Source organism: Lepidochelys kempii, chromosome 3 (assembly GCF_965140265.1).
Source record: "Lepidochelys kempii isolate rLepKem1 chromosome 3, rLepKem1.hap2, whole genome shotgun sequence".
Lineage (NCBI taxonomy): Eukaryota > Metazoa > Chordata > Testudines > Cheloniidae > Lepidochelys > Lepidochelys kempii.
In genome coordinates this window covers 5,290,978-5,312,094 of record NC_133258.1, presented here as the reverse complement: position 1 = coordinate 5,312,094, position 21,117 = coordinate 5,290,978, and the positions used below count along the sequence as shown (strand labels likewise).

General features: G+C 54.3%; 1 protein-coding gene across 1 annotated transcript in view; it reads right to left on the bottom strand.

The window, feature by feature from the left end:
* Window positions 1-5,016: 5,016 nt before the first annotated feature.
* Window positions 5,017-21,117, bottom strand: part of LOC140908446 (L-gulonolactone oxidase) — a 37,848-nt gene continuing 21,747 nt past the window's right edge. The window contains exons 7-12 of the mRNA XM_073335535.1: window positions 15,451-15,558; window positions 14,736-14,812; window positions 9,746-9,895; window positions 7,904-8,068; window positions 6,609-6,699; window positions 5,017-5,418 (exon numbers count right to left, since the gene is read on the bottom strand). Coding sequence (XP_073191636.1) covers window positions 5,290-5,418; window positions 6,609-6,699; window positions 7,904-8,068; window positions 9,746-9,895; window positions 14,736-14,812; window positions 15,451-15,558 — 720 coding nt within the window. The 3' untranslated portion in view covers window positions 5,017-5,289. The remainder of the gene's footprint in view (window positions 5,419-6,608; window positions 6,700-7,903; window positions 8,069-9,745; window positions 9,896-14,735; window positions 14,813-15,450; window positions 15,559-21,117) is intronic.

Sequence of the window (21,117 nt, the reverse complement as noted above, 5' to 3'; positions counted from 1 at the left end):
CAGTCCACGGCAGTGAGCATCCCCCTGAAGGCAGACTTGGAGCTGAGGAGATGCAATGGGAAATCCACAGGGACTCATTCAAATGGGTTTCGAGCTTTTCAGGGCAGGGACTGTGTTTTTACAGCGTGTCTGCACATCGCTTAGTAGCACATGGAGCCCGGAGCCCTGATTGGTGCTGCTGTAACGCAGATAAACAGCAGTAACAGTGTGTGTGTGCAACACCCCCCCCCCCCCCAGGAATCGGAAAGTTCAGAGATCCTGAGGACTTTGTCAGTGTCTAGCAAACCAGCAAAGCCTTGAGATTCTGCACCAGTCCCCTTGGGGCAGCCCAGCTGAGCAGACGCAGTGCCAACAAACCAACCCCTCCATTCTCCCCGCTCGCTCCCAGGAAGAAACTCTGCCTGCTGCAGTAATCCCTGGCCGGAGGGCGTGGTCGTGTTAAGGACAATTTTTCTCTCACCTTATCGGTGCTGGAGAAGCTGCTTCTCTGGTTCCGTTCCCTGCTTCTCTCCAGCCACAGCGGCAGCTGCTTTGTGCTCTGCCCCTCCTGTTCGCTCCTGCATCTCCTCAAGGCCTCGGTGCTCCAGGCCTCAGCAGCCCCCTGCGCTGGGATCAGTGTGCGGCACCAGCTGGAGGAGGTGCTGAAGCGGGACCCAGTGACGTCTGCTCTAGCATCACTCAAGGAGCGGCATGTGCAGAGTGAGCCATTGGTTTGTAGTGCCTCACTCTAGATGGGTCAATCCAGCCGTTGTGAAATACTAAGAAACCGGGAGACGTTAGTGGAAGACTCGGCTATGAGACGCTGCGATGAATGCCTAGGTCTGCAGAAAATGCTTTGTGATCTTTTCTTCCCTTCTTGGATCTAATCTACTGCAGTGTTGCTGTATCTTGTTCAAAAGCTGCTAGGGTTCATCCCAGAGGGGGCTGCATTGCAGTGATGGATAAAGTGATTTTATATATTAGCTGGTTAGCTGCTTGGGACTGGGACTGGGCCCTGCTTGGCCCCTTTGGGAATTGCTGCAGTACGGATGTTAAACAATCAATACGCACATTTCAGCACAGCCCCAGAAGTGAGGCAGGTGCTTAACGTCTGCAGAGATGAAGCTCCCGTCCGGCATTCTCAGGCCTAGATTCTACCTGTGCTCACCCCCAGGCATGGTGCCAGTTACCGTTACTACTGTCTGTACTGAGCGTTACTAGTGAAAACACTGAGCACCTGCAGGATCAAGCCCTAATTTCAGAGGGGATTGAACCAGGAATTCCCAGACTGGATCAGATCCGAGCTCCATCTAAGCCAGGGTCCTCCACTCCGACAAGGGGCAGCACCAGCTGCTTCAGAGGACGGGGGGAGAAATCCTGCAGTCAGCAGTGATGGGGCAACCTGCCCTTGGGGGCTCTTTCCTCCTGACCCCCAGCACTTAGTTTGGTTTATGCCCTGAAGCAGGAGGGTTGACGTCTCTCTGGTGCAATGGGAGGGTGCCAAAGGACGGAGGGGCTGGGGTGAGGCTGGGCGAGCGCCGCAGGCCTGGGACTGGCTGGCGACTCGTGGTGTGGCAGACCTTAGGCTCTGTCTGCATTGCACTCGGGGCAGCAGGGGTCGGCACACCGAGCTAGTTTGCTAAACGCAGCGGCGTAGCCACCGTGGCACAGGCGAGCAGCCCGCGGACGTCCCCGGGGCCCTGCGGCAGTCGCACCTCCTGCGGCAGAGCGGAGGGACCCCCAGAGATCTAGACACTGTTTTAAGGCAAGTACCTGCTGCGCTCCGGTGCTTCTCCAGCCCCCATGACCGTAGTACTTGAGCACCCCCGAGTCTTTACTGTATTTACCCTCACAGTGCCCCCGGGAGGCAGGGTAGGGCTGTGATCCCCACGGTACAGGCGGGGAACTGAGGCACAGAGACAGCTTGAGAGTGACTGCCCCAAGGTCACCCGTGCCACAGCAGGTGGCCCGAATCCCACGCTAGCCCCAGTTCAGCCTTCCCCTCCAGTGCCAGCCAGGAGAAGGCAGGGACAAAGACCCACATTGCAGGCCCCTGCGTTGTTTCTGCGAGGGAGGCTTCCTCCCCAGAACCCGTCATCTTCCTCACGAGATCCAGTGCCTCCCAGCTGGGAGTCACTGCCAAGTCACCCTTTAGCCCTGGCAGCCCCGGGGATCCTCCCCCCGGATGGCTAGCAGCATTCAGAGCCCCCATTGTGAGCCTTCTCCCAGGGGTGCCTCCACCCATCAAATTCTTCTCGTGGCGTGTACAGCTGAGCCGCTCTCACGTCAAGGGTCACTGCTGGGTCAGATTTCAGTCAGTGGCCCTGCATCCCTGTGTGCCAGGCCGCAACGCCACATTGCAATGCCACTCTGCTTTGCGGAGCCTCTCAGACAGGGGGCCTGGAACAAACTGCCCCTTTTGCCCCCGCTCTGGGATACACCCTGGGTTTAACGGGCATATGGCTGTGGGCAGCACTGCTTTCTCCTGCGTATAAATGGAACCCACTGGCTTAGTTGGGTCTTCCTCTAGTGGCTGGTCCACAAAAGAGGATAACAGCCTGATAGATCTACCAGCGAAAGGAGCGACTCCTTTAGCTCACACAGTAAAGCTTGTGCCAGGGAAGCGGATTATTCACTGTTATAGGTGAGCAAACAAAGACTTTGATTACAACAGAGGAACTCGGATCCCCTGCACTAGGACCACTTAGGACAGTGGTGTGGTCTAGTGGAAAGGCACTGGGCTGGCACTCAGGAGACGTGGGGGTCTGTTCCCAGCTCTGCTGCTGAGTCGCTGTGTAACCTGGGGCAAGTCACCTCATCTTTCTGTGCCTTAGTTTCCCTACCTAGTCTGAGGACAGTGGCCCTCAGCCACTGTGGTAAAGTGCCTAGAGCTCTCTGGATGAGCCGGTACCTAGCAAATCACCGCAGCACTGAGGCGGATTCTGCATCAACCCAGCAAGGCTGTTCCTGAACAGAAATTCCCTGTTATTACTGAAGAAGCCTGGAACATGAGACTCAGTGGTGAGAGTCTGACCGCAAGGAAGCGGTGCCAGCCGCTCTCTGGACGGGAAGTGCCTTCACTGGCTTCTCCTGCTGTTTCTCTGAGATTCCTCTTGCAAAGCATTGCCACCCAAGAGCAGTCTCTGAGAAGCAGCCCGATCTCCACGCAGGCTGATTGCCCAAATATACAGCAGTGGTACTGTCATAAATACAAAGGGAAGGGTAACCACCTTTCTGTATACAGTGCTATAAAATCCCCCCGGCCAGAGGCAAAGTCCTTTCACCTGTAAAGGGTTAAGAAGCTCAAGTCACCTGGCTGGCACCTGACCCAAAATGACAAATGAAGGGACAAGATACTTTCAAATCTGGAGGGGGGGGGAAAGGCTTTTCTCTGTCTGTGATCTGATTCCTTTGCTGGGAACAGATGAAGGATGCAAGCCCTCCAGCTCCTGTTAAGTTAGTAAGTAATCTAGCTAGAAAATGCGTTAGGTTTTCTTTATTTTGGCTTGTAAATTCACTGTGCTGGAGGAAATGTGTATTCCTGCTTTTGTGTCTTTTTGTAACTTAAGGTTTTGCCTAGAGGGATTCTCTATGATTTGAATCTGACTGCCTGTAAGATTATCTTCCATTCTGATCTTACAGAGTTGTTCTCTTATCTTTTTTTGTTCTCTAATAAAGTTCTGTTTTTTAAGAATCTGGTTGGGTTTTTTTGGGTCTTAAAAATCCAAGGCTGGTTTGTGCTCATCTCGTTTATTCTCAAGCCTCCCCAGGGATATTTTGGGGAAATAGGAACTCCAAGTGGTTCTTTCCTGGATTGTTTGTTAAATCACTTGTTGTTGGCAGCGTTTACCTAATCCAAGGGCAAGGACTTTGTGCTTTGGAGAAGTTTTAACCTAAGATGGTAGAAATAAGCTTAGGGGGTCTTTCATGCGGGTCCCCACATCTGTACCCTAGAGTTCAGAGTGGGGAAGGAACCCTGACAGGCACCTTCATTGCTCATAACTTGGTTGGGCTCTCATCTTGTTTTCATGCACAGCACCTTCCCAATTAGCTTTTACATCTGGCAGGGGGAAAATAGCCCTTGTAACAAATCCACTGCTAGCCTGGACTTCAGGACTGTCACCATGCTGCACCGCACAGACACTCAGAATTGCACATTGACATTTCAACTCCTCCTTCTCTAAGAGACTAGACCAGTCTGCTCTGAAGGAGAATCACCCTTAAATGTTTACACTATAGGGCCTGTGGCACACAGTATGGCAGTTCTTAATCCATCCAGCACAGGGCAGTAGTAACCCGTACACACACAGCAGTTTATTACAATATCAATAAGCTATCTTACGGCTTGTGGTTTAAATTGCTATGCAACAGCCGCTGCCAGCTTTGGGTGCCCCGTGCCCGTTTACTGTAAGAAAGCTGCACTCGTAGAACGGTGAGAGGCTCACAGATCGGTGGCAGAGCCCTAGGATGTACAGGAATCCCTGTCATAGCATGCAGGGAAAAAATGTGTATGCATCACTTCCCCCCCATGCTTAAGACTCTGCATCTCCCAACACCTCAGCTTTGTACTTGCTACGCAGCCCGTCGTGCTCTCTGCCTCCCAGCCCCTTGGAGAGGTGGGGAAGGAATTTTGCAGCTAGGGAACAGATAGATGAAGCCACTTGCCTAAAGTCACACAGACTGTCTGTGCCAAAGCTGGGAATTGAACCTAGATCTCTGGGTCCTGTGCTTCAACGCACTGTCACACTCGCTCTCCCCAGCACTGGCCCTTTTTGCCTGGCGCTTGAACCTGTGACCTTGTCATGAGAGATGGGCCTGGATCCAAACACCCTGGACTCTGGGGAAGCCAGGCTCTGAGATACCAGAACCAGCCATCTGTCTAATGGAGCTAAATCTGCCTCCTTTCAAACCTGGGCCAGAATCCACAGAACTCCTGGCATGCAGATAACGCCCTGACCAGCACTTTCTCCAGGAGTGGTACCTGGGCAAAGGCCCCTTGATCAGCACATGATCCGACAGCACAGAGCCTACAGACTGTTTCCATTCACTGCTGGTTCTTTATTGATGTGTTCTCTCTGACAATGTGTTCGGAGCTGTACAGGACACTAAATGTGGACAGTCCCTGACTCAAGAGCTTCCAGCCTAAGAGATGGAGATGGGACATGCTGGAAGCCCAGAGAGATAATGGTTAGGTTCTAATCTGGGGGACATCATGGAAGGGGCAAGTCTCACTAGGAGCATTTCTAAAGGACAGAGCATGGGAGATGGGCTGGCAAGCTTCATTTCTCTTCTCCAGCGTCCCGTCCTCCCTTAATAAAACACCTTCTCCAGGTACGCGTTCAGGAACACGCCAGTGGGATCCAACTCCTCCCGGATGGTGCAGAACTTCTGGAAGCCGGGATACATCTTCTCAAAGTCCTTCCGGGTACAGGTATGAGCCTACAAGAAAGCGACCGTGTCACACAACCCCTGCCCACAAACACTGAGCAACAACAACAGCAGACATGAGCTCTCCGCCCGTTCCTCTGGAGAGATCGACAGGCGCGTACACAGCCCAGGGCCAAACACAGCAACAGAGTCCCGACCCCAGAGGCTTTACAGTCAGAGCGGGACTAGCTGGCTCCATCTGGAGAGGAGCAGCACAGGGTGGTATGGTTGTTACAGATGGAAGGTCTGCGAAGTCCAGTGAAACCTGCCGTGAAATCCCCCTGCCTCCGACACCTTTAGGGACATCTCCCTTGCTTTGTAAACCCAGGTCTGTGGCTCATTTCCAAGCCCAGCCTTGAGCATCCACACTGCATGGTAAACCCGGGCTTACAATTGCTGGGCCCGGGTCTTCCAGTCATGCTAGTGCATCCACATTGCACAACACAGACCTTCTGACTCAGGTCCACAGCTTGACCTGGGTCCACACTGCACAATGCCAGGGGTTGGACCTGATTCACAGCAGGGCCTGGGCTCTGACCCACCCCCTGGCAGGGTCCTAGGGCCCAGGCTCTGAGTACTTGCTGACCTGACTCAGAGTGATTGGTGTGTGGACGGAAGAGGGACTTGGTCTCAAACCTGAGCCAGAGCCTGGGTTCCGTGTGCAGTGTAGACAGACCCTCTATGTCTAAAGGGACCACTTTGCTCATCCATGAGATTCTAAAGGCCACGTTTGCCCTCATGAGTCCAGACTGAAAGCTAAGCCAAGCCACCCCTTCCCCCATCTCTCCTTCGCCCCCTGCCCTAGGAAGACCCTCACCTACCACCTGCCCCTCCTTGAATCTACTGAGGCCTTTCCCTGCCCCCAGGGGGACAATGACTGATTCATGCCACCCCCACCCCTGCCTGGCCCCTAGCCCCACTCTCCTGTATATGGCTGGGAACCCGCAGCAGTGGAAATGGGGCACGTCAGAGAGGACAGGCCGGGGGGTTTCCAGATGAGCCAGATCAGGTCTCTGCCTCAGTGAGCATCCAGGCAGGCCCCACTGCACCTTTCCACCCACAGCAGCCACCCTCCTCGTTACCCTCAGAACCTGGAGTGTGGGTCAGGCCTGTCTAGTTCACGGGGTTAAAGAGCAAGGGCTGGGCTCAAAGACCAGGGCTCTGATTCCTCCCTGAGCCCACGGGCCAGGCTGCATCGGTACCTTTGCCCAGTGCGGTCGCCCCCCAGCCTTCTTCATGATGCTCTCGTAGGCCAGCCAATAGTCCAGCCGGGGCACGTCCTTCCCGTAGGGCCTGAGGGCACAGGGCAGAGTCAGTGGCTAGCAGCTGCCTCCGTCCCCCTTCACAGAGGGCTTCTTTGGCATTAAGACGACAAAGGGGGTACATGACGACAAAGGGGGTACATGACGACAAACTCATTCACCTCTTACACGGATGGGCCACTAGAGGGAGACAGAGCTACCCTCTCCTTCACACAGGTTGTGGCTTCCCCCCCCCGGGGGATGCTCATGGGACCCACGGGAGTTTGAGCCCCTGGGCTGGGTGCTGCTTCTGTAGCCAGCCCGACTCGGGCCAGCGGTGGGGTGTGACCCCGGCAGCGTCAGCGCTGGAGGTAGCAGCTGCTGGCACAGGAGCTCAAGGACGAACCCCAGCTGGGTAGGGCCTGCGGTAGACTCTGCTCCGGCTCAGACTAGGTGGGCCAGAGACGCGCTCTGTCTCCAGGACCGGATTAAAACTGAGCCAAGGGCACCGGGGGGTGAATGTCAGGAACAGCTCCTCGTGGGGGAGATGGATCTCGGCCGTGCACTGTCCCGCGGGAAAGACCCATCGCTTGGGACATTTAACATCGGTCAGGACAGAGCCCCGGAGAACAGGCTGGGTAACATTTTCGGGTCTGTGTTTGTCCAGCACAATGGGGTCCTGGTCCATAACAGGTGTTGTGGACCAGGACCCCATTGTGCTGGACAAACACAGACCTCCAGCGCCCGTAGACATCCCCACAATACGAACAATTAAGTAACAATAAGAATTCCCAGTGGGACAGGACCCAACAGCTCTTTTAATCTGGTTGTCCATGATCAAACCAACCAGCTGGGAGTAAATAATAAACTCAACAGTTAAAATCTCCATGACCCAGCCCGTATTGTAATCCCCGTGTGACATGTGGGGAAACTAAGGCACAGGGAGGCGACTTGACTGGCCCATGGTCCCATAGCCATGGAGCTGGGAACATAAGTCAGGACTCTCAAGCGAGTGGACAGTTTTTCTGCCCCTGGGCAGCAGAGGAAGGAAACTCTGGGGTCACCGGCCCACCAACTCCTAGCGGAGCACGAGCAGCGAGATCCGGATCGGCCGAGCCGTCGACGTCTGGTAACACCAGCTTCCAATGTCCACGTTAACTCTGCCTTGTGCTGCAGCCCCCGTCCTCTCGGCCCCCGGCCCTGCCAGAGCCAGAGCTGGCCGGAGCCCGTTCTTCCCGGCCCAGCCCCCGCTTTACCTGTACATGATGATATTCATGTAGCAGCTGTCTCTCTGGAAACAGGGACTCAGCAAGACGGCGTCCCCCCGAGCAAAGCGCACCTCCACTGGGTAGTGGGCCACCACTTTGGGGTTGTTCTCCAGCACGGCCTTCAGCTCCAGCAGGGCCTCCTTCGTCTTCTCACTGCCCAGGTGCAAACGGCCCCCAGAGCGCACGTGAGCACCGGAGCCACCATCGCGCTGCTGCGCCTCAAACCACCCGTCCCACAGCGGGGCGAGTTCAGAGCCGACCACCTCTGCCCCTAGTGCTGCAAGGGCAGGGGTTGCGGGTCGGGACTGAGGGGATCAGCAGAGCTCTTGGGGAGGGTGCCCCTGGTTGGAATAGCAGGGGGGCTGCGGCACGCTGGCAGAGCAGAGCGGGGGAAGCTTTCATAGCTGCCTGCATCGCACTTGGCTCTAGCTGGCATTAAAATCCCTCCCTTTTGTGAGTGATTAATTTACGGAGTCGTTATCAATTTAGCTTACGGAGTCGTTATTAGAGCTAAGCCGGGACCAGAACCACCTTCCAGCCTCTCGCCACCAGCAGAGCTGGTCCCTGCAGGACGGCCCCTCAGGCTAACAGGGAAGCGATGCCGCTCTGAGTTTTCTGTGCATGTGTTTGGAGAGATTCCCCCCACATACACACGTACCCAGGGTTTAACCCCAGCGGCCGGGCCCTGCATTTCAGCGCTTCATGCCCGGTGTGCTCTCAAGAGGCGACGAATTCACCCTTCTGTGTCTGTTTGAGAGGAACATGCAAATGGAGGAACCAGTTTGGGTCCTAGTGCACCGGTGGCTGGGTTACCCACGTGGGGTGGGAATCTGCTGATTGGTCCCAAAAAATGGAACAAAACCAGAGTGTGAAAGCAGTAACCCGCTTCGAGGAGTAACCCTCCAAGGGTATTAGGTACCTGACCTCAGTGGGAGTTAGGCCACAGGGAGTTAGGATCTGGATCTAAATTCTGTGGGTCTCTTCAGGTCTTCAAGTGTCAGGGGGGTCGCCGTGTTAGTCTGGATCTGTAAAAGCGGCAAGGAGTCCTGTGGCACCTTACAGACTAACGGACGTATCGGAGTGGGAGCTTTCGCGAAACCTTATGCTCCAGTACGTCTGTTAGTCTACACGAAGCCACAGGACTCTTTGCCGCTTCATGTCTTCAGTAGTTCAAGGCTCTCTCAGCCCTGCCCCCACATACCCCTAAGCTGTGCTGGGCTAGCAACTTGCTCAGTCATTGGGGGGGCAGGCGGGGGAAGGGGGAGGCTTCCTTTATACAGCCTTGGACATGCCAATTAATCTAACTGGCTAGGGCAGTCATGCGACCTACAGCACTGCTCCAAGCATGCCCTGGTCCCGGGTTGAGGAGACACAAGCTGCGCTGTAATGGCTAGAACAGGGATTCGTTAGTGAGGCAGCTGGATACAGACAGACCCTGTGTTTCTCTCAGGTCTCTGCTGCCAGCATCACAGCACAGTGGGGCCCCGTAAGCCCTGGCCTGGGCCCAGCCATCCTGCAAGGGATTGCTGATTACCCCAGAGCCTGGCCGTCTCGCAAACCCCCAGCCTGGACGTCCGTGTGTTCTGGGGGCATCCAACAGTCACTGAGCAGATGAGTCATTGGAAGGAGCTTTCCTGAGCCTGGCTCCTGCCTGAGCGTGACTGGGAAGTAGGAAGAAAAGAGGCACCGTGCAATCTCTCCCCTCCCGCTAGCGTACGCACGCAGGACTGGGCCATGAAGGGGTGCAGAGTTGCATTGCACAGCCAGCAGTTCCCGTACAGCCCCTTGCACGGTCTGGGTGTGGTGGGGGGGTTCCGCAGAGCCGCTTACATGGGGATAGCCCAGTCCTGGACGTGCTGTCGGAAGCGGCACTCGTAGTTGAAGATCTTGTAGCTGAGGTTGACGTGCTCCACCTTGCCCGTGAAGAGGAGCCAGAAGAAGAAGCGATTGATCCAACGCACCAGGACGGGCAGGAACGTGCTGCAGGGGAGACAGAGAGATCAGGGCCGGGGCAGAACCATGGAGAGCACATCTCAGGTCTGCCTCTGACAAGGGGCCAGGGCTCCCCAAAGGGGTGGGTGGATCTGACGGCCAAGCCAGCCCCTCAGTAGTTCCCAAAGGGTGGCACCACTCGACCAGCTGCCCCCTGAGGTCGTTAGGAGGGGAAGGGGTGCTCACAGGCCACTAGGTCCCCTTTAGGAGACAGAAGGAGGCCAGGGCTGTCTCAGAGTCTGCAAGGCCAAGGGGCCCTGCAGGCCAGTTCGGGTGGCAGGAAGGAGGGTACTTGGGTTGAGCTGCCTCTAGTGCACTGTTCAGTCATTGCCCTCACACCCCAAGCTTGAGATGCTGCGCCCCCTTTTCTGGCCTTGCACCCCAGCAGAGATGTCAGCCTCAGAGCACTGCTGGGAGCCAAAGGGGCCAAAGCTCGCTCGGACATGCCACCCGCCTTAGAATCAGAGCAATGTCGGGCTGGAAGGGCCCTCGGGAGGTCCTGGAGATCAGCTCCCTGCGCCGAGGCCGTACAGTCTGGAGGCTGCAGTGACAGTGCCCTAGAGGGTTCCTAAACCTCCTAGTACCTACAGAGGAGGAGATTTCAGAGAGTAGGCTCTTTAATCTAGCCAAAGGTAGATCAAGGCAGAGCAGCTGGAAGTTGAAGCGAGATAAAGTCAGGCTAGAAATAGGATGCACAGGATTAACTGCGAGGGTAATTCATCACTGGGGCAGCTCACCTAGGGACATGGTGGATTCTCCATCATGCAGAGTCTGTAACTCAGGCCTGGGTGTCTCTTTCTAACAGATCTGCTCTAGCTCATCCAGAAGCTCTGGGCCTGATGCAGGAATCGCTGGATGAGATGTGATGGCCTGTGCTCTAAGGAGATCAGACTACTCAGCGTACTGCTCCCCTCTGGCCTTACACATCTATCAGTCTGGACCTGTGTGAGCAGGAGGAAGTTTCAGCAAAACGCCCTCAGGAAGCCCAGATCCTGGGCCCGATTTGAGGCCAGTGAAACTCCACCAGCTGGACGGGAGCTGGAACATGGATGGCTCTGGCCCAGGGAGTGGAAACGCCTACAGGACCCATGCAGCCAAAGGAAATCCTTCACATCAGGAGCTGTCGCTTGTATGCCAGGGACCCCCAGAGTCCCCAGCTGAGATCAGGGCCTGCTGGGCTGGGCAAACACAGAGCAAGAGACAGGTGGGGAGCAGCCTGGCTCAGGGGCTAAGTGGATGTGAAGTAACAAGCAAAGACAGGTTTCTACAGTCAAACACTCACATGTTGCATTCCCTCTCCTTGCCCTCCCACCACCATTCAGCCCCCAGCCCTTCCCTGGCCATGTGGCTCTAAGCTTGGGGGCTACCTGGGCAGTGTCAATCAGGGCTGGTTTCATCCACTAGAGGGCAGCATAACACAGTATTTCAGGGGTGGGCAAATCTTTTGGCCCAAGGGCCACATCTGGGTATGGAAATTGTATGGCGGGCCATGAATGCTCATGAAATTGGGGTTGGGGTGTGGGAGAGGGTGAGGGCTCTGGCTGGGGGTGCGGGCTCCAGGGTGGGGCAGAAATGAGTTCAGGATGTGAGAGTGGGACTCCCAACTGGGGCAGAAGGGGTGTGGAGGGGTTGGGGGTACGGGCTCCAGCTGGGGGTGCGGGCTCTGGGGATGAGGGGTTTGGGGTGCAGGAGGGTGTTCTGGGCTGGGATTGAGGGGTTCGGAGGGTGGGAGGGGGATCAGGGCTGGGGCAGGGGGTTGGGGCATGGGAGGGGTGGGGTGGTTCAGGGGTGCAGGCTCTGGGCAGCGCTTACCTCAAGCGGCTCCCAGAAGCAGCAGCATGTCCCCCCTCTGGCACCTAGGTGGAGGCACAGCCAGATGGCTCTGCTGAGTGCTGCCCCGTCTGCAGGCGCTGCCCCTGCAGTTCTTATTGGCCATGGTTCCTGACCAATGGGAGCTGTGGAGGTGGTGCTTGGGGTGGGGGCAGCGTGCAGAGAGGGGCCCCCTGGCTGCCCCTCCGCATAGGAGCCAGAGGGATGACATGTCGCTGCTCCCAGGAACCGTGCGGCGCGGCCCCCAACTCTGCTCCCCATCTGGAGCGCCGGACCGGGGCAAGCTCCAGACCCTGCTCCCCAGCGGAAGCTCGAGGGTCGGATTAAAATGGCCGGTGGGCCGAATCCGGACAGTGGGCCATAGTTTGCCCACTCCTGTACTAGTTGGTTTCCAAGGGCCCTGTACAGCCACAGTACAAGGGCTGAACAAACCCCAGTGGCATGTTTCTCGGCTCAGGGAAGAGGCGGGAGATGTAGTTCAGGGCCTGGACTTAATTAGCTGTTTCCTGGGCACTAACTCCCCCAAAACTCTCAACACACAAAGCTGGCAGGTAGCCAGCAGTGACCCCGTGAAATCACATCGGATGGTGCTTTTGCCGACAGCCTGCTCAAAATCCAGGCGCTCAAGGCACCTGACAATTCTCTGTGGGTGCCCTTCACGCGAGGTGGCTGCTGTCGGCAGACAGTTATCCACACAGGTTCACACAGAAATCAGACTAAAATATTTCATTGGGGGCATCCAACAAGACCAGGAACCACTGGGTTCCTCCTCTTCCCTCACACTGTAAACTTTACCCTCTCTGACTCTGCCTGATGCACCCATGAGGCAGCCCGGCTCTCACAAGAACAGCAGCTCTGGGGAGCAGACTGTGCAGAGATCGCTCAGCTAAGGATGAAGGGTTACTGTCCCCTGGCTGTGTCTGCATCCGCCCCTCATCCTGCCTGATCAGTGGGCTCTTGGTGACAAGGCTCAGACTGGGAGTAGGTGGGGTAGCCCTTTCTGCCTTCAGCACCTCTGGATTCTGAGCATTATTATTAATTATTTGTATTATGGTAGCACTTAGGAGCCCTAGTCACGGATCAGGGCCCCAGTGTGTTAGGTGCTGTATGTACAGAGCAAAAACTCACTTCTTCTGTGAAGCCTTTGAACACTTCTCTGCCATAAGCCAGTTACCTCCACATCCAGTATGGACCACTTACATCTGATCTGTTTAGATCTCAAGCTCCTTGCAACAGGGACTGGCGGAAGCTGCAGCTACCTGGGGAGTTTGTGGCTGTTGCCATGTGATGTACTCTGGCTACTTGGTACTTCATGGTAACAGCAGGGATAGAACTCAGATCCTCCTGCTCCTAAAGCACAACGCCTCTTACACATCTAAGCTGAGGGAGAATCTCCCTCAGCAGTAGAGAGTTGCTGACACACACAGCTGCGTGGTTTTGTTTTTAACAATAGTCCCAGGGCTTTCTGCACCTCTGGAAATGGATGCGTAGAGATGTAGAAAGGAAGTAAGGGAAAGTTCCCCCTTACTCTGACAATAGGTATCTGGAGAGTTTGTTACCGCCTGGTGGTGATTTGATATCATATTACACCTTCCATCCTAGCCCGGCCAGTCCCAACCATCCTCCCTCCCCTGAATTCATAAGAACGTAACATAAGAATGGCCCCAATGGGTCAGACCAACGGTCCGTCTAGGCCAGTATCCTGTCTTTCAACAGTGGCCAATGATAGATGCTTTAGAGGGAATGAACAGAACAGGTGATCATCAAGTGATCCATCCCCTGTCGTTCATTCCCAGCTTCTGGCAAACAGAGGCTAGGGACACCATCCTTGCCCATCCTGGCTAATAGCCATTGATGGACCTATCCTCCATGAATTTATCTAGTTCTTTTTTGAACCCTGTTATGGTCTTGGCCTTCACAACATCCTTTGGCAAGGAGTTCCACAGGTTGACTTTGCGTTGAGTGAAGAAATACTTCCTTTTATTTGTTTTAAACTTGCTGCCTTTCATTTCATTTGGTGACCCCTAGTTCTTGTGTAATGAGAAGTAGTAAACAACACTTCCTTATCTACTTTGTCTACACCAGTCATGATTTTATAGACTTCAATCATATCTCCCCTTAGTTGTCTTTTTTCCAAACTGAAAAGTCCCAGTCTTATTAATCTCTCCTCATACGGAAGCTGTTCCAGACCCCTAATAATTTTTGTGGCCCTTTTCTGAACCATTTCCAATTCCAGTATATCTTTTTTGAGATGGGGCGACCATCATCATGCTGGCTCCTCGCGGGGCGGGGACTGGCTCCAGCCAGTGGGGCTCCAACCTCCTCGTAGCAGAGGACACACCGTCGTAAGACATGTCCTGATCCCATTCGCCCTCCCCGTGGCCCCACCCCAATCCTGGAACAGCCCGACAGCAAAAGAGTCACATGAAGAAGTGACTGAGCAGCTGGAAAGGAGGAGGAGGAGCCAGCACCATGCAGCCAGCCAGTAAGCGTCCTACGGGTGACCGTCTGGAATCCCCTAGCTTACACAGAACATTGTGGATTCCTGGCTATTTAAAGGAGCAGTGCCACCAGTTTCTAACAATACCGAGCATGTATAGGACACTTTAGACCTTCAAAAACTAATCCTCACAACCCTCTGTGTCCCAAACCCAGCCATTACCCTCATTGCACACCTGGGGAAACTGAGGCACAAAAAGTGTATGTGTGTGCTGACTTCTGAGGTCAGCAGCAGAGCCAGGACTAAAACTCAGGCAGTTCCAGACTCCAAGTCAAGTTTCTTCCACCCCAGATCAGGTGCCCTGACCTAATTCAGGTGGAACAGCTGGTTGCCTCTTCTCCTAGTACTGGATTTATTCTGTAGACGCAGGGAACAAACAATGAAACGTAAATCCTCAGGGGCCTGGCGTGCTGTGTCAGCATATCCCCAAGTGGATTCCTTAACAGCCATACCTGCAACAGGGCGCCATACCAAAACGCGACAAGAATCCATCCCTACCTGATCCAGAGCAGAAACTCCAGCAGATAGTATCCGGCGGCGTAGTCCCAAAACCAGTTGGCGGAGGACGAAGGAGGCTGAAAGGTATCACATGAAGGCTCTGATCAGAGATTTCCCCAGGCAGGAGGAGACTGGCAGCCCATGCCACCTTTGCCTCTCTTTCCAGGACATTCACACTGACGGCAGGGAGCATAAAATGGATGCTAGGGAATGAGGGTGGCAAAACGGACCTGCCCCCACTCAAATCTGGCCTGGAGACTGAGGTCATACTCTTGTGTAAGGCATCATGGGGTCTTGGGTACAAGAAGTGACATGAGGTTCAGTCACCCCTCTCAGCCATAGGAGGGCACCCCCGGTAGCACAGCGCCCCCGATGGGAGCGGCTTGGAATGCCACTGACTCATCACCACCATTTCTTCAAGCATGCTGGGAGACTCCAACCCAAGCGTTGGCCAGGCAGGGCCCTCTTCAGTCTGTCAAAGGGGAGGAGATCCCAGGCCCGGGAGAGGAGACCAGCAGAAGGCCCTGAGCCTGGCTCTCCCTGAGGCATAACTGGTGCCCTCTGGCATGGTGGTTTCCTCAACGCGGGGTCTGGCATTGTATCTCAAACGGTGCCTGATCTGGTTTCTCATTGCTGCCAGTGTGTGTGTCCTTCCTCGCCCCACCCCGGGGCAGGGTGGAAGGCAGGCTCAGGGCTGCAGTGGGCTGGGCTGTACCTTGTTGGTATGATCCTGATAGATGATGCTGACGTTCTCGCTGTGGGGGAACCACAGGAAGCGGAAATATTCCGATCGCCGCAGGTGGCTGTCGAGGTTGTCGAGCACCTGCGTGGGGCAGAGAAAGAATGCAGTGAATGGGCAGGAGGTGGTGATGGGATCCCCCCCGCCCCGAAGGACGTGGGTTTCATCCCCATTGCACAGATCTGGAAGCGGTGGGATTAGGGTCACACAGGGAGTTTGGCAGAGCGGGAGGTTGAGGCCAGATCTTGGGCTCGGATGCTGAACTCCTTTCTCCGCCCAGGCCAGGTAACAATCGGAGCCCCCCAGTCCCTGAGGCCATTTGAAACGTTGCCCTGTCACGTCCAGCCCCTTCTCCACTGAAAACCCACAGCAATACCAGTCCTGCTGTCCCCAAAGGAACAGTGCGCCCCAGCTTGCCTGATTCAACTCAGGATCAGCTCCCCGAGAGCATCACAGCACTGAGATAGACTGATAGACTGAGATAGACTGACAGAGGGCTCAGTGCTCAGAGCCAAATTGTTACGGGAGGAGACACTTGCAAGCTCCAAAGGCAGCAAATCAAGCAAGAGCGTCAGTTGTCACTGTCCTACCCAGCGTCGCCACTAGGGAATTCGCGATAACAGCATCCATTGAATTCAGATGCTCAGCTCCAAAAATCCCAGGTCTCTTCAACGTATGCTAAAGGAGAATCTCTGGTTGTTGGTTACAGTCTGGGATCTATGGCACACAGTTGAGCAGTTCAGATTGCATCCCGTAGAGGGCAGCGGCATATTAGCCCATATGTTACAGGCAGCAGACAGCCAAGAGCTGCTTCACTGGCCCTGGGGAACTGTTCACTGATGGTGGGTATCTTGTCCTGGCGCTCAGAGCTCAGCACTTGGGACAGATCAAGGGCCTGGCAGTGCGGGGAAGTCAGATGCGAGGGCGCTTTGTGATGGAGATAATAACTATATTAAATAGCAGCCCTGCCCTGCCCACCAGACACACGCCCTGGGGAGCTCAGAACCTCCAAGACGGTGCCTGTGAACAGAGTGAAGGCTAGTGTGGTCTGCAGCCGCCTGGCCACGGGGCTATAGGACCAGCCTATCCCTGTGCAGCCAGGATGAACCAGACCATTGTTACAAGGTTCTCTGTGCAAAGCAACTTCTAGTCCCCCTTCTGTGGGAGTTGTGTGTGGGTGCTGTCCAGGGTCCTCGTGCTGTGTACACCGAGGGTCGGGTTAGTTTAGCTGCACTGCTCAGGGGGGTGGTTTTTTCACCCCCCTGACGGACATGGTTACAGTGACCTAATTTCCTCGTGTCGACCAGGCCTGAGTTCTCTGTGTCCACTCAATAAGAGAATTGAGCCCATTGGTATCTACAGGTTATTCAGGTCACACACAAAGGGTGTGTCTACACTGCATAGCAAACTGGGCTTGGAGACTGTGTGTTTCCAATCCTGCACTTGAGCATCCAAACTACATAGTAAACTCGGGTTAACAGCTGCTGGACCCAGTCTTAGCCCTGTTAATGGGTCCCACCCTGCGCTACATGGACCTTCCAGCTCGGGTCTGCACTTGGGCTGCATCCACACTGCAAAGTGACGGGCTTGGAGCAGAAACTCAGCCAGACAGGCTCTGACCCAACCCCCAGCAGGCTGCTAGGGTCTGGGTCGTATTTGCTGACCAAAGTCAGCCTGATTTGTGTGTGGACGGAAGGGGGCTTGGACTCAAACCTAAGCCAGAGCCTGGGTTTAGTGTGCAGTGTAGACACACCAGGTTAAAGCCAGATCCTCAAGGGCATTTAGACACTTCGCTCCCATGGAAATCAACTGGAGTTAAATTCATTTGAGGGTCCAGGCTCAAGTGACTCACCCAAGGTGACACAAAGAGTCTGTGGCAGAGCTGAGAACTGAAGCCAGGTATCCCAAGTCCCACTCCAGCGACTCACAAGGCCGTCCTGCCCCTCTCCAGCAGCCCTAGATGCCTGCGTGAGGAGGGCGCTCCATACATAAGAGGCAGCATGCAGGGAAGCATGGCGGGGCTGGAGGGAAGCGGATGGATGGGTGATAGGCTAGGGTCACTGGCCGAGAGGGGGAAGAGGAGTGTACTGAGATTGTGAGCTCTCTGGGCCAGTCTGTTTGTACAGCGCCTAGCACTGCAGGGGCCTGCTCCACGATGGGGCCGCTCAGCGCTATTGAACGGCCAACCGGAGAGGCAGGAGGCTGGACCGGGGAACGAGCCGGGGACGCCAAGGCAGGGCAGGATTCTGAGGACAGTGCGACTGGCCATGACCACAGCAGCCCAGAGGCTGGGGGGAGCAGAGTGGCCTGAGGGGTGTGGGGGCAGGAAGCCATGGGAGGCGTGGTGGTGAGAGGGCCGAAGCCGATGGGAGAGGGCTGCGGGTGCAGCCAAGGGGGAGGAACGTGAGGGGACGGTTATTGATGGCTGGTTCAAAGAGAGTGGAGCTGGGAGGGGGACGGGGCTGTGGTGACAGCTGAAGAGGGGAGCAGGCTCAGCCGCCATGTTGCAGCGGGGGGAGACAGCTGGCTGCTATCAGGGGGCTGCTGGGCTAGAGAATCCCCTTCCCGCTCCAAATGTCGGCACCTCCAGCCCTGCCAATAACAGGAGACGCATTTCCTCCACTTCCCTGCAAATCCAACCCCCACCCACCCACAAAATGCTCAGCAATCCGTGATCCCCAGTGGCCAGCACCCTCAGATCCCATCTGACAGACAGCACGCCTCACCAGCGCCTCCCCGCTCACTGCTACCACTTCGGACAGGTCTCCCATCCAAGGACTGGCCAGGCCGAAAGCTACCTAGTGTCACACGGGTGGACAAGATAACTCGCTAGGTGCTGTGGGGGCCTTCACGCCTAGGGGCACATCCGCAGTGCAAATGGCCGTGGTCCCCTCGATACCAGAAGGGCTCTGCTGATTGACACCAGCTGGAGCTCCAGCCCCCTGTGTGTGTCGCTGTTTGGCTCTGTGCTCTATCTCCGGGAGGGGTGGAGAGGCACCTGCCTGGCTGCTGAGCGGCCCCCTCCCCCTGGGAGCAGCTTGTCTTCGCAGAGTAGCGGAGCTGTGATGGAAGCCCCCTTTCGTTGCGCATTGCCAATGTACCCCACCCCGGGGGTGTAACCAATGGCCCAGAGTGTTATCAGGGTAGCCTGGGCTAAAGAGAAACCCGAGGCCAGAGTGGGAAGCAAGAAACCAGGCGGGTCCGACCGAACCACGAATCATCTCTGGGCAGCCCCTGCGCTCCTCTCAAAACAGGCGTTATTGGTAATGGCCTCGATCATTTTGCTTAAATATTTAAAGCACCTGCTCTCTTGCTCTTCTCTTCCACCTCACTGGGTCAACCAATGGGAAAGTCGGGGCGCTGGAAATGCAGGAACTACAGGGCATGGGCAAAAATCCCACAGGGTCGATATGGGTATTAATATTAATATGGTGATTTCCATCTTTACACACTCACTGATTAATCCTGAGAGACTGGTGTTATCCCCAATCTCACAGACAGAGAAACTGAGGCAATGGGAAGTTATGTGACCTCAGCAAGATGAGGGAGGGCATTTCTATCAAGACAGGGAGTTAGCCTGGGACTTGGGAGACCTGGATCCAATTCCTTGCTTTGCCACAGACTTTCGGAGACTGCAGGCATGTCACTTTGGCCCAGATCTTCCAAGGCAGTTAAATACCGCTGGATAGCCCTGCCCTACCTCACAGGGAGGCCGTGAGCTGTTCAGATAAGAAAATCTCCTTCTTGCATAGATATTGATGCGGGCCATATCCCAGCTGTTTGGGAATGGAGTGGGGGAGTGAGGGGGTGGGGAAAGCAAATGCAGTTTTAGGTGGCATTAGCAAGCACAGCATGCAAGTCACGGGAGGTGACAGTCCCGTTCTACTCGGCGCTGGGTAGGCCTCAGCTGGAGGAGAACTGCATCCAGTTTGGGTCACCACTGTGTGGAAAGGGTGTAGAGACACTGGAAAGGATCGGGAGGCGAGCGACAAAGCTGAGCAGAGGGGTGGAATGCAGCCGGGGGGGAAAGGCTGAAGGAACTAGGTACATTCAGTTTGGAAAAGGGGGAGATTAAGAGGCAACCTCAGCATTTTACAGAAACATTTTTCCCCTTTATCAACCAAACTTGAAATCTCAAAAAAAAATTAAAATAAAATAAAATAAAATAAAAAAATAAAAATAAAAAATATCAACTTAGTTCGCTAGGATCCATTTTCCATAAAGCAATGTTGAATGGCATTAATTACATTACCCTCCTTTAATTCTTTATTAATTGAGTCCCATAACAGCTACTCCATTATCTTGCCCAGGATCGATGTTATAATGACAGCCTATAGTTACCCAGATCATCCTGTTCACCCTTCTTAAATATTGGCAGATCTTTAGCTTTCTTCCAGTCTTCTGGAACTGTCTCAGGGTTCCTGGACTTATTGAAATCAACGTTCACTGTCCAGAGAGCTCCTCGGCCAGCTCTTTTACAACTCTTGAAAGTTATCTAGACCTGCTGATTTAACAATCTCTAACTTCAGTAGCTGCTATATAACATCCTCCAAAGATATTAGCGGAATGGAAAGAGAATCACCATAAGCTATGACAAAGGCTGTGTGTTTGTCATAGAGGTCACAGATTCCGCCAGCACCTGCAGCTCTCCCAATATTTAGTCAGGGGTATAGTACAAGTCATGGACAGGTCACAGGCTGTGAATTTCTGTTTACTGCCCGTGACCTGTCCATGACTTTTACTAAAAATACCCATGACTAAAACGTAGCCTTAGCTATGACTACATCATCATTTTTCCCCAGATACAGAACAGAAATATTTACTGAACACTTCTGCCTTTTCTGTATTACTATTGATAATTATCCCATTTCCTTGCATAATGTCAGGTTTCAGAGTAACAGCCGTGTTAGTCTGTATTCGCAAAAAGAAAAGGAGTACTTGTGGCACCTTAGAGACTAACCAATTTATTTGAGCATGAGCTTTCGTGAGCTACAGCATATACATCGTATGCATCCGATGAAGTGAGCTGTAGCTCACGAAAGCTTATGCTCAAATAAATTGGTTAGTCTCTAAGGTGCCATAAGTACTCTTTTTCTTTTATCCCATTTCCATCTATTAATAGTCTGATACCACTGTCAGGATTCCTTTTGTTCCTAATATATTCAAAACCTCCTTTGTATTGTCCTTAACCATCAATTTCTCATGGTGTCCCTTTGCTTCCCTGATCAATTTTCAACAATTCTTAGCTTCTGATTTCCATTCATTACCATCAGCTTCACCTTTCTTCCATTTGTTTCATATATCATTTTTTATCACTGCTTTCACCTCTCCCCCAAACCAGGTTGATTTTTAACCAATATGGCCTCCTTCCTCAACTGTGGCTTTTGGGGGATCTCGCAAAGTTTTCTTAAACAATTCCCAATGATCATTGCCATTTTTCTGATTAAATTCATGCCTGAGATTGGCGCTGCACCTCCTTTGCCTGAGGTCCGGCACGTGAGCGCTCCAGTCAGCCCCGTGGGCCCTCCGGGAGAAGCGGCGTATGTGGTACCCTGGATTCGGAGAGTGAGATTGTGCTGCAGGGTCTGCACGGCAAAGGCACTGTCTTGGTGCCGCCCACCCGAGTGCGCAGAGATATAAGCA